At 47.0% G+C, this 13,507-nt stretch overlaps 1 protein-coding gene across 1 annotated transcript; it reads right to left on the minus strand.

The window, feature by feature from the left end:
- Nucleotides 1-343: 343 nt before the first annotated feature.
- Nucleotides 344-760, minus strand: LOC147644168 (uncharacterized). The gene has a single exon (XM_086829858.1). It carries the CDS (start codon nt 758-760, stop codon nt 344-346), a length of 417 nt encoding a protein of 138 aa, XP_086685984.1.
- Between the last annotated feature and the right edge of the window lie 12,747 nt (nt 761-13,507).

Below are 13,507 nucleotides of genomic sequence, written 5' to 3' on the forward strand. Positions count from 1 at the left end.
CACACGTTTTCATCCACATATTTTCTGCTCTTCGGCTTTTTTCCATTACCACCTCCATTTATAGCCCCGGTTCCTTCCCTCTGTTCCAGAAGTCCAGCCGTTACTTTTCCTGTTCCTTCATTGCCTTTGCCGAGAGAAAGGGCAAGAACCCTTTCTCTTAGGCCGCATTCAAACTTCCCGGTTCGCTCAATTTCCTCGCCCCCTCCTGGTCCTACCAATTCTACCTGTCCCTATCGATATATCGATAGTCCTTCAGTCAGTTCCCATCCAAAATGCAACACCACCCAAGGATATGGAGAGCTCCTCCCGGCTTCCAGCGGCTCGACAGGATAATTGGGAGCATTTAGTTCGGTATCTCCAGCACAGTTCCGTACGGTGCCCAACGCGGGGCCCACGCCTTACAGGAAGTACCCAGACACTTGCGCACCTTCTCCTGCACGACTCGGAGCTTGTCAGCCATTGGCATACCGGTCATCTCGTGGTCGCACAGAGACTGAAACTTCCTGGCCAATCGGTAGCTAGAACCATGTAGGAACATGTGATGTCCGAACAGCGTGAAAAACGGTGCTTCGCCCGTAGCCGAGTGGACTGCGTTCCGGAGGGCCACTTCGATCTCGGGAAGGTAGGCATCCCATTCCCTATGATCGTTCTCCAGGAACCCTCGGATAGCCGCCAGAACGCTCCGATTCACTCGTTCCGCTGCGTTGCTCTGTGGAGAGTATATCGGAGTTTTTAAGTGCCGAATCCCAAAGCTCTCCATGGCCTCCTCGAAGATCTTCGACACAAACTGTCATCCATTGTCTGAATGCAGGATTTTTGGGACCCCGAACTTTTAAAAGACCTAGTTTATGAGGAAATCCACAACATTCGAGGCTGTCGCTTCCTTCATGGCCCTCAGGAACGTGTATTTGGAAAAGTAGTCCACCACAATGAAGATCCAGGCATGCCCTTTCTTCGACTCCTTGCAGCACCATCCCATTTCTTCCCGAACCTGCAGCACCATCCCGGGCCAGTAGAACTGCCGCCGAAGGATCTCCAGTGTCTTCCCCATTCCGCCGTGAGCTGCCTTTGGGTCCGTATGGGCTCGCTCTACCAGGCTGTGGGTCAGACTCGGCGGTATCCAGAGCTTCCACGCTGATCCGTCCACCTCGTCGTCCAAAGTTGCCGGGGAGGTTCTCTTGAAGATGAGCCCGTCCTCAATCCTAAGATCCGGTAAGTTATCCTCGTTGTCCAGGATCTCTTGGACTAACTCCTGGTACTCCTTTCCAGCAAATTCGGTGGTCTCAAAACCCAGCAACTCTGTCAGGTCCACAGAGATCTCCTCCACGCATCGCGAAAGCGTGTCTGCCACCACGTTCTCGCTGCCTTTCCGGTGTTCTATGGTAAAGTTGAAACCCTGGAGCTGCAGAGACCACCTGGCCAGGCGTCCCGACAGATCTTTCATGGACATCAACCACTTCAAGCTGGCTGATCCGTGATGCACGTAAACGGCATGCCTTCCACGTATGGTCGGAACTTCCGGATCGCCAGGAGAGCTGCCAGGCACTCTTTCTCGGTGACGGTGTAATTCACCTGATGCTTGTTCATCTTTGCGGAGAAGAATGCTATCGGCTGCTCCTGGCTGTCCTCGTTCTTTTTGGAAAAGAACGGCTCCAACCCCGATGTGTGATGCGTCACACTGAATATAAAAGTGCCGCTTGAAATCGGCGTGGACCAGGACTGGTGCCGTGGTTAGCGCCATCTTCAAGGCTTCCACTGCCAGCTGCGCTTCCGGACTCAATGAAAACTTGTTCCCAGTTTTTTTGAGGGATTCAGTCAACGACGCTGCTAGTGTTGCGAAGTTTCTAACGAATCTCCGATACCAGCCTGCTGTTCCCAGAAACGCGCCCTCCTCCTTCAACGACCTCGGCTCCGGCATCCTCCTGATTGCCACCACTCTACCGGGATCCATGCTCAGACGACCTCCACCTATCCACCCTTGTGACCTGGGAACTGACTCCTGCATCCCAGTTGACGTACGTCCGTTCGTCACGGAATTCGCCGGTGCGGCGGTCCTCGACACGCTCCTCAGCCTCGGTGGAACCGTCGGGGCTGAATGAGTAGATCTCGGCTGGATCTGGCGCCCTCCGGGGCGGCTTCGGGAGAACTCGTGGCGTAGGCCTCGTTGCATGACCGGCGGACGTCTGTCCATGCCTGGGTACCACTCCGCGGACGTCGTGCACGGGCTCCCTCGCTCGTCCAAACGGAGGTGGTGGCTGCTGAGGGCGCTGTTGTTATCCTGTTGCTGTCGACTGCTGCTGCTGACTCTCGATCCCTCCAGGTAAGTGCTGCTGCTTTGTGGCGGGATGCGAATCCGTCGTTCCCACGCCCGGATGCCACCACCCTGCCACCGCAGCACCCTCTGTGAACTGTGCCCGGGAGCAATTGTCCATCTTTCTGAGGACCAAGCCTCCCGTCCTGACTGGGAAAACTAATTAAAAATAAACTCAACAAATATCCTACGCCTTTGTCACCAATCCCCAGTCCTCGGTGCAGTTGCAGACCGTAATATAGGCCTCGCAAGCCACCGAATGCGAGGGCTGGATGACCTAGGACGTGGCCTTTCGAGACGTCGTCATCCCGCTATTCTTTTATTTTTTAGATTTGGGCGCCATATTGTAACGGAACTGCATCCTTTTTCGGGCAACGCCAGGCTAGCTCAGTAGGCCCAGGGCTGGGTCCGACCCAATGCCCGCAGTCCGCACAATTAACTAATCGGAACAAATCGAACGTCTCTGACAACACTCCTCTCGAAACACAACTCTCATCACTAATTACAACAAAAACAGATAAACAATTAAATATAGACGGACGGACACGGCTGAGACAAATTGGTGGCATTGGTGTTTCAGCCACGACGCCCCACCCATCTTGTGATGCCTCCTGGTTATCTAGGGGCATCACCCATCTCCGGCGGACCGGAGCCTATTCCAGGCGGCCTGGCGACCGGCTCATCTCCCCCAGGTAAACTGGTCTACTCCATTTTCATAATAATATTTTATTTTAATTTACGTTCACAAACGTATACTTCTTTTTGGCTATTGGTCATCAACCCACTCCCGGCAAGAGCGTGGCCTTAGCCAAGGATGCGCTTGCGCCAAGGCTGCCTCTTTTGGGGACTCAAAACTACCGGAGGAGAAGCCTTCAATGATTCGGCCTCAATCGGCCACAAAATTATGTTTCCCTTCTTTGTTCCCTAATCCCTGCTGGAGCTCCAAGAGAAATATAGGGGTATAGGTGTTCGCAAAAAAAAACAAGAAAGAGAAAACGACCGGCTTCTACTCCGTTTCCCTTGGATCACAGCGCTCGTGTTGCACCAACCCCGGACCCAGGATACGGTCGAGCGGAGGACACGGGTAAAGAACGAGTATAACACAAAACTCTTATATAGCCAACCCCCTTGTCATGGCCCTTTCCGGAACGGACTCACCGGATTAACTGGCAGCGCTCTGGGCTTCTGCGGCGGCTCTGGTCACGTTCTCGTCGAATAGTAGGTGGCTTCGGCTACTGCGCTACGGCTTAGGCGGTTCTAGCGGCGCACCGGCGGCTAGGCTACGGCTCCGGCTACTGCGGTGATGGCTCCAGCCACGCTTCGGCTGCTAGGGGCACTACGGCGGCTTCGGCTACGGCTCCGGCTACTGCGGTGATGGCTCCGGCCACGTGAGGCGGCGGCATGCGCGGCTCCGGCTACTGCGGTGATGGCTCCGGCCAACGTTAACACAAAACGAGAGCGCAAGAAAAAAAAAACACGTCCGTTCACTTGGAAAGATTAAGATTTTTTTTTTTTAACTTAAGATATTAATACATACCAGAGCCCCATATTCATCGACGAGTAATGGAAAAATAGCAAGATTCCATACAACATTAACCGAAATTATGCGATGTCTCAAAAAAGACGACGAGAGTATGACATTTGCAGACTTACTTTTTAAATCAGTTCAGGAATATAATAAATCCATATACTAGTAACGAAAGACAGACCCATAGACATATTTTTCAGAAGCACAATTCCAATTTCAATAAAAGGCATCGAGGAAAAGAGGGAAGAAATTATATAGAAAATAAAAACAAAACAGGTTATAAATCTAGAATACCACAATCAAAAAAGAAAACAACCGTTTCAATATTCACCAGGTGACACAGTACTAGTAAACATAGTTAAAAGACTAGGAACAAGACTTAAACCCAGATACAAAACTGAGAAAGTAGCAGAGAATAAAAACACCACTATTAAAACACGAACCGGAAAAATCATTTATAAAAATAATATAAGAACATACATTTTCAGACTATTTTCACCAACATGCTTGGGGATAACCACGGTCCTCGTTTATTCCAATTTTCAAATCATCTCACGTGAAACAGGACTTGCAGCTAAACAAGACGGAACACTTAAAATCATCCACATTTTTGACTTACAGAACTACGAAGAAACACTTTCGGAACTGTATGAATAACTTCATAAAATCATATAATCTCACCCATTACACCCATATCTTTCTTACGAATTAAGTTAGCTACATACTGATTTACGCAGATTACAAACTCGAAAAAGACAAAAAAGAGCAATAGAAGCAATAGGTACAGCTTGGAAATGGCTTTTCGGAACGCCTGCTCATCACGATTACGAAATTTTAGAGAACAATATAAATGAACAATTAGATAACAATAAGACAAGTAGTACCCAATAGATTAATTAATAAAAAAATCAACCAACTTACTAACGTCACTAGTGCAATGGTAAAAGTCGCTCAGAGCTCAGAAGAAATTCAAAATCAGAAAGCAAATATCCTTAAATATAAAATAAAATTAATACAAGAAGAAATAACTAATTTAATACACGCAATTATATGGACGAAATCAAACACAGTAAATTCATTTGTATTTACAATCACAGAAACCACAATAATAGAAGATATCTTCAGAAAAGAAAATAACTTATTTTTTATCGAAGAAAAACTACTAGAGTTTGCTAAGGTCAAATTAGCCACAAATGGTAACGACCTCCTTTACATTATTAGCCTACCCATAAAAAAAGACAACTGCAGAACACTAAAAATTAAAGCAATAAAGAAAGCCCAAATTATAAATGAAAAAAACACGAAAATTTGTTAGAATGTATGAAACAACTATTTGCAATAACAGAACCATGGGAATCCCATAATGATAAGACTATTTGTAACTCGGAAAAGTTGTTAGATTTAAGTAACGATACTTGTGTAAATGCACTACTAACTTTAAGAGAACCCGAATGTAAAATAATTAACAATCAGCACATACCAGATTTTGAGGAGATACTGCCAGGCACCATACTACTGAACGATTTCAATGGACCAGTATCGCTGGATGAAAAGGAGTCAAAACAACATGGCCGAACCAGAACCTCCAGTTTTCCAACTCATGGGAGAAAAAACTAAACTTGAGGAAGTTCACTCACTTCGAATGGCCAAAGAATTAAACATCAACAACACAAAAGTGATCGAGAAACTAAGAAGCAAAGCAACAATATCAGCTTCTGTTAGCTATGTATCTACCATCATCCTCCTGGTAGTAATAATAGGCATGGCCACAGAACTCCTACGTAAACGTAAACAGAAGGAAAGAACATCCGCCCCCTTCCGGAAATGCAAGAAAAGCCTACACTACCCCGAACCGGTACTCTTTTACGTTGCGACCGAGGACAGTCGCGTTTAAGGAGGGAAGACCAAGGGAAGGGACAACCAAGTTTCCAAAATTGTTGGCAAAGAAGATGCAAACTCAATACATATGGCGCAACCGGGTGAAGAAACCAAAAGTTCAATTTACTTCCAACTCAGGAAACTTCCGGATTAGTATTCCCACGATCGCTACTCAAAAATATGCAAGCTCAGCGCACGTGGTTTACCTTATCTATCAATGACTCTATCAGACTTGTATATTTGTATAGATTTGTATAGATTTCCCCTGTAAGAGCACGGGAAACGTACGAAACCTATTAATATTTCAAAAAGGTTATCGAAGACGAACCTAATATTCCCCAGATGGAAGGCGAATATAATGCATAATGAAATGTTCTTCGCACTAAGGCTCCTCCTTTATCATCTTAGCAGTGCCATGGACTTGAGATTCCGAGTCTAGAAGCGTGCGACATGGCACATATGCGCCTGCACGGTACTTAGGTAGGTAGGTTACTACGGCTTCCAATTAGAGCTAAGCTCCTTTTTGTTTCACTTCCTCTGTTTGTTGTTGGTGATCCTGATCACCATCAGTACCAACCAGAGTCAGTACGGAAACCTAGGATTGCCGATACTTTCAGCTTTCTTATACTTCCCAGTGACTCAATCTGGTAGGCACCAAAGTGGCGAAGTCTGATGTGGGTCAGCGCTGGGCAGAAGCAGAGCAGATGTTCCGGTGTCTCTTGCTCTGTAGTTTGCTTGCAGCTTCTACAGATTGTATTGTGTGGCAGTCCCACCTCCATTGCGTACGATCCGATCGCTCATTGTCCGTTGGTGACTGCCGTGATCCTGCTGATATACCGTTTGCTGTTGAATAGCAGTTCACTGTTTTTTTTTTTTTGTCGTACCTCGGCCAACATTCTTATGACCTTCTGTGCTCGTTCTTACTTTGCCATTCTTTATTAGCTATCTGCCTAAAGTGGTCATGGATCCTTGTATGGATCGCGTTTAGGGATATCGGTAATTCGAAGTCTGTACTTATCCATGCCGAGCAGGGCAGCTTGGGATTTAATAGCCGCTTGGCTATCCGAGTAGATCCGCTCTCTGGTGTCCCTGAGGTCCTGCCTTAAGGAGAGTTCGACTGCTTTCCTTAAAGCTGAGTTTGAGAGATTGAAAGCCTTTTCAATTCCCCAATTCTCCGCGTAGATCCCAGCCCCTACGCGGCAGCTCATCTTGTAGCCATCGGTGTAGAGGGACACCTCGTTCTCTACTACTACTTTGTCTCTGTTCCAGTTGCACCCACGGCCCCTGCACTCCCTGTCCATTTTATCCGTCTCAGCTTCGTTCTGTTGTATGCCCTAGTTAGTAATAGAACCATAACCGGTAACCATACTAGAACTCCGTATGTTAGTATTGGCCGTACTACTGCTGTGTAGAGCCATATAATTATCTTTGGGTGTAGTCCCCATTTGTTTCCAAACATTTTCCTGCAGGAGTAAAAGGCAATGCTTCCCTTCCTTACTCTTTTTGCAATGTTTTCTTTCCACGAGAGAATTTTGTCCAGTATTACTCCTAGATAATAAGCTCGCTCCGCTAGTTTTAGGTCCATGCCGTTTACACTAGGCATGTTGAAGGGTGGTATCTTTGTTCTTCTTGTGAAGAGCATGAGTTCTGTCGTACTGGGATTAATACCTAGGCCGCAGGTTTTTACCCATTTATTTAAGCGACCCAGCGCAACTGTCATTATTTCGCTAATAACGTTAGTGTATGGTCCTGATACTAGCAGTACTACGTCGTCGCACTATAGGACCCCGCCCTGAGGTGTGCCTCTCTTCACAGTCCGCGTAAGGTGAGTGGCACTCAGCTTGGCTGTGATCGTCCAGCTATTTATCATAACCCCGTTAAAATCAGCTGTTGCAAGCGAACACCACGGGCTGTCTTAAAGGTTGACTTTGCGGTGCAGTTTCAAACTGCACTTTGCGGTGCAGTTTCAAATTGGCATATCTCTGACAAAGAATCATTAATTAACCAAATTCAAACTGAATATGAATTCTTCAGGTTATTACTATGTGTTGATACTGCTTTCGTATTGTTCTAAAAATTTGTATATTTAGCAAGTGCTGTCCCCTTGTCACTTTTAGAAAGAAAGTTGATCTTTCCAAAGGGTTTAAAAAAAGGTTCAAATTGTATCAGTGAGTGTCCATATACACGTTGTAGGTTTGTCAATTCTGAATTCAATATATATATGCTCATTGTGTGTTTTTCTGTGTAATTTGAATTATTAGGAAGCAACATCTTGATCAGAAGTGCAGAACTCCCAGTAGTGTGGCGTGAGCAAGGGAGGTTCAATTCCTTCGGAAATATATTGTGGAACAATCAAACTCCGCAAAATATACGGTTTTCTTAACCGTTAAAACTGATATCGACGTTAGGGAAGACGACAATACATATTAATGGCAATGATGAAGTTTATAATTAATATGTAGAATAATTAAACCAAAAAAAATGTTCTTCTTGAATAACTTCAGTATTTATTATCCGATCTGAACCAAATTTGCAAGACACATTTGAAATAAGAAATCCATCCTGTGTTCCAAAATTGGGGTCCCTAATTTAAAAATTGCTTTAAATATTCGTCTTTTTTTATTTCTGTGGGCGGAGGGGGGCATTGACACGCCCACTTTTCTAAAATACCTTCCTATAGTCATAACCATGATTATACAAGAAACCTGCACTGAAAATAATTCATAAAATTTCAATTGCAAAAATTTTAATTTTGGCCACGAAAACGGATCAAGTTCCACATAGTGTAGTGTCTTCAGGGCGAAGAAGGTGAGACTTATCGGTCTGTAATCCTTTGCTAGGATGTGCCCCCTTCCGCCCGGTTTCGGTATAAATATGATTTTTGCTTTCCTCCACAAGAGTGGGATGTGCGTCAGTCTTATACAAGCTTCGTAAATGGCTTTTAACCATCTGCAGATGCTATTCTTGGCCGATTGTGGCCGTGGTAATGATGTTTTTCGTTGGCGTGTTTATTTGAGTGTTCGTTCCCTCCTCTCGTTTCGAATTCACTCGCAGGTTTCCTGGGAAGTGGGTGTCAACTAGTAGCTCTAATGACTCTTCAAGTGTCGTCGTAGCAGAACCATCTGCTCTGTAGATAAGGGTGGGGCTTATGTGCCCTTCGGCGAGAATCTTGCTTACTCTCGCCGTGTCATTTATGTCTTCTAGTGAATCGCAGTAGCTTTGCCAGGATAATTTCTTGGCCCTATATACTGATTTTTTGTAAGCTTTTTGTCCTCCTTTGTATGGCCTCCATTCCCGTGTTACAAAGCTGGTGTTGAATGACTTTCTCGCTCTCTTTCTGAGTTCGCTTAGTTCCTTTTTTCACCCAGTAAGTACTGCTTCTTCGAGAATGATAGCTTACATTTATCTTGGAAGGCGTTGTTTAAGATGTTCGTAAGGTTCTCCACCTCATTGTCAAGTGCCTTTGATGTGGATTGTATCTTGATCCTCCTTCTGTTTAATTTAGATTGAATAATTTCGCTGAATTTGTTTCAATTCGTCTTACGGGGGTTTCTTCTTGGTGCCTGTTTGTTTACTGGTGCCATTAGATCAAAGAAAGTGTACCTATGGTCTGAGAAAGAGTGTTCTATCGATACCCTCCAGTTCTCAACCCTGTATTTACCGTGTTCGATTTGCAAGGTGAGATTTAACACCTCCTCCCAACCTTGAACATTTTCCGTGCTCAGAATGATGAAGGTCGGCGTATTACCCTTGTTACATACCGTAACGTTTCTACATATAATACTATCAAAGAGTGACTCACCTCTTTCGTTGGTTTCTGGACTCCCCCAAAGCGTGTGCTTCGCATTCGCATCACACCCGAGCAGCAGGGTCATCTTCATTTCCTCGGCCCTTTGCAGCACCTTGACTACCGGCTCAGGCGGGGCCGGCTCGTCATGTGCCATGTATGCCGATGCGATCATAATTCCGCTCCCATCCGCCGCCACTAATCTGGCCACAGCTAGGCCAGGTGTGCTGAGATTGGGACAGAGAAAAGCATTAAATTGGTTCTAAGTTACTATGCAAGCTCTCGATCTACCATTCGAGTTTCTACACAGTAGTGTGTGTCCTGGGATCCTTAGTCCAGCGACATGCCTGTATCATACCGATGTCGATATCCCTCTCACTTAGAAGGAACGTGAGATTAGCTGAAGCGTGCGAGCTGCGCTTCAGATTAATCTGCATGATTTTCGACATCGATGTTGGTTGGGGTAGCGTCAGGGTATTTGTCGTCGATGACCAAGTCGTCCAACAGTTTGTTGGTGTCATCGACCTCCTCCATTATCCCGTCCGGTTCGGCAAAGAAGACCTTTATCTTGGCCTTCCTAATGCTGTACCGGACTTTGTCGTCGTTGGCCTGGTTTATCAGCAGGAGAAGAGGTTGGTTCACCTTCATCTCCTGTTCAGCTTTGAGGATGGTCCAGTCCTCTGTATGGACGTCCGGGCTCTAGGCCCTTAAACAGGCAATCACTCTGGCATGGTCGGTTTGCCCCTTCGGTAACCAGATGCGAGCTCTGGGTCTCCTTGGGATCTCCCTTGCGTGGACTAGCCTAATCTAATGGCCAGCCCAAGTGCCGCTAATTTTAGCCACACAAACCCCTCACCACGTATGAGGAGTCGAAGGAGCGGATGGGACCGGTCGGTATGCTAACCAACCTGTCGGTTACCATGTCGACCAACTTGGCCTCAATCTCCTCCCACTTCTTCCACAGCAGGCGACCGATATCATTGTGCTTATCAATCAGAGCACGGTACTTAATAGAAACCACGGTTGTGGCGATAAGATAAGCGCTTCTTCGAGGCGAATTTCAATGCCGATGAAGAAGAGGATTAAGAGGTAGGTGAGCATGGTACTGAGCTATGCTATTTGTTGTATATCATCAGAAATGCATTCTTCTTAAACTATAATAAACTTTATATCGTATGGCTACTTCATATAATTTTCCATTGATTGCCACTTCGGCTTACTGAAGAAGAAAACCCGTCGGGGTTAAAATGAAAAAAATTCTGGTGCGTCGTGGATTGATTTCAGCGTGTCGGCTTTATTTCGCTACTTACATAAAACTAAACTAGCTTAAACATAAAGACCGGGCTCCGACCGATAAGCCCAGCTTAACAGTGCGAGAGTCGCCCCTCAGCTCGTTTAGCAGTGAATGAAGGTCGGGAACTTGGGGGCGCTCGATCGGGAATGTAGATTCGTTCGCCTGGCACTGCGCGAAGGCCCGATGCATACGGGTGCGCATAACTGCCGAGGTCTTGGAAGCTCGGTGGACAGTGGATGCGCACCGGCCGCCGCTAGGGGCCCCTTAACATGAATGATGTTAATGGCAAGGGTTGCATCGGTCACAACTGCGGAACTTGCCTTGGGAATGTTCGTGGGCCAAACAGTTGGAACAATAGCGGATTCTTAGCAAGCAGAGTTGCTTTCTTCGGACGAAATCTGATCGCTCGCATACATGTAAACACGAGGTGGTTTTTCGGGGCACAAAGGTCACACCGTTTGTACGCTGGAGTCACTCTTCGGAAGAATGAAGACGGCGCTCTAAGGCGCTCGCAGTGGCCGACTTAAGTGGATAGTAGGTGAGACGCGAGTTGTGAATAAATATCGCAGTGATAAGGTTTTTGAACGTGGGCCACCGAAGACTGTCAACAGCGAAATCTTCGGTGTCCACTGGTGGCAGACTGGGGGGTGGGATGGTGGGTTGGTCTGGGTATACTGGAAGGCTCCCTTCTCTGTTGCTTCTTGAAGTTGGGCAACACATCTTGAATAGACGGAGTTACAATACTTTTACTTGGGTTCCATCACTGTCACGGTGGCCGTACAGTCAGCAGACACGGAAAGAAGATCGGAGCTGCTTTTATAGCTCTTTTCCACATTTTCCCACAAGGTCTCAATCTGATCGCTATGGACTTGGCATATGTAGGGAAACAATTTTGCAGATTCGGTAGTGGCAGAAGTGTTAATGTGTGCCCCAGAACAAATTTAACTTGTTGCCACTAGAGTTCAGGTGTCGGAGAGGAGAAACTTTCCGAAGAAGTGGTTCAAATAAGTGTTTCCAATTTGTCCTTTTTCCGGACAGATCTGTCCTGTTTTTAACGCTTTATCCGGTAAAAATTGAAAATCATCCGCATACCTGAAATCTGTCCTTTTTTTTAAGATTTCTCATCCGAAAATCTGTCCTTTTTTTAAATCTAATATTAATTCTTTTTTTCTAAAATAGTTGCTTTTGCGCTCCAATTTAAATTTATTATCAGCTGTAAAATATGAAACAGGTGGCAACTTTTCGCGGCTGCCATACTTATATCGATAGTTTGGTAAAAAATTCATCGAAAAACAACTCTATTGTAACGGAACTGCATCCTTTCTCGGGCAACGCCAGGCTAGCTCAGTAGGCCCAGGGCTGGGTCCGACCCAATGCCCGCAGTCCGCACAATTAAATAATCGGAACAAATCGGACGTCTCTGACAACACTCCCCACAAAACACAACTCTCATCACTAATTACAACAAAAACAGAAAAAACAGAGGCATCCTGTGATGCCTCCTGGTTATCTAGGGGCATCACCCATCTCCGGCGGACCGGAGCCTATTCCAGGCGGCCTGGCGACCGGCTCATCTCCCCCAGGTAAACTGGTCTACTCCATTTTCATAATAATATTTTATTTTAGTTTACGTTCACAAACGTATACTTCTTTTTGGCTATTGGTCATCAACCCACTCCCGGCAAGAGCGTGGCCTTAGCCAAGGATGCGCTTGCGCCAAGGCCTCTTTTGGGGACTCAAAACTACCGGAGGAGAAGCCTTCAATGATTCGGCCTCAATCGGCCACAAAATTATGTTTCCCTTCTTTGTTCCCTAATCCCTGCTGGAGCTCCAAGAGAAATATAGGAGTATGGGTGTTCGCGGCTCCGGCTACTGCGGTGTTGGCTCCGGCCACGCTTCGTCGGCTATGGGCACTACGGCGGCTTCGGCTACGGCTCCGGCTACTGCGGTGATGGCTCCGGCCACGTGAGGCGGCGGCAAGCCCGGCTCCGGCTACTGCGGTGTTGGCTCCGGCCACGCTTCGGCGGCTAGGGGCACTACGGCGGCTTCGGCTACGGCTCCGGCTACTGCGGTGATTTAGGCGGTGCAGCGGCTCTGTGGCGGCGCTGAGGCGGCTCTGACGCGGCGGCACTGACACGGCGGCACTGAGGCGACGGAATGGAGGCGGCGGCTCTGAGGCGACGGAACTGGGCGGCTCTGGGCTACGGAATGGAGGCGGCGGCAATGAGGCGACGGAACTCAGGCGGCTCTGACGCGGCAGCACTGAGGTGGCTCTGGGCTACGAAATGGAGGCGGCGATCGGTCACGTCGTCCAACTTTTCCTCGTGGTACGTTCCATCTTCTCGACTTTTTCGCGAAATTAGTCGCACACGTTTTCATCCAAAAATTTTCTGTTCTCCGGGTTTTTTCCATTACCACCTCCATTTATAGCCCCGGTTCCTTCCCTCTGTTCCAGAAGTCCAGCCGTTACTTTTCCTGTTCCTTCATTGCCTTTGCCGAGAGAAAGGGCAAGAACCCTTTCTCTTAGGCCGCATTCAAATTTCCCGGTTCGCTCAATTTCCTCGCCCCCTCCTGGTCCTACCAATTCTACCTGTCCCTATCGATATATCGATAGTCCTTCAGTCAGTTCCCATCCAAAATGCAACACCACCCAAGGATATGGAGAGCTCCTCCCGGCTTCCAGCGGCTCGACAGGATCATTGGGAGCAT

This window comes from Drosophila serrata, unplaced genomic scaffold, assembly GCF_035046125.1.
Source record: "Drosophila serrata isolate PLE 108 unplaced genomic scaffold, ASM3504612v1 contig_225, whole genome shotgun sequence".
NCBI lineage: Eukaryota > Metazoa > Arthropoda > Insecta > Diptera > Drosophilidae > Drosophila > Drosophila serrata.

What these genes read in the sequence shown, in the direction of transcription:
- LOC147644168 (XM_086829858.1), bottom strand. Translation starts at nt 760, where the DNA reads ATGGAGAGCTTTGGGATTCGGCACTTAAAAACTCCGATATACTCTCCA.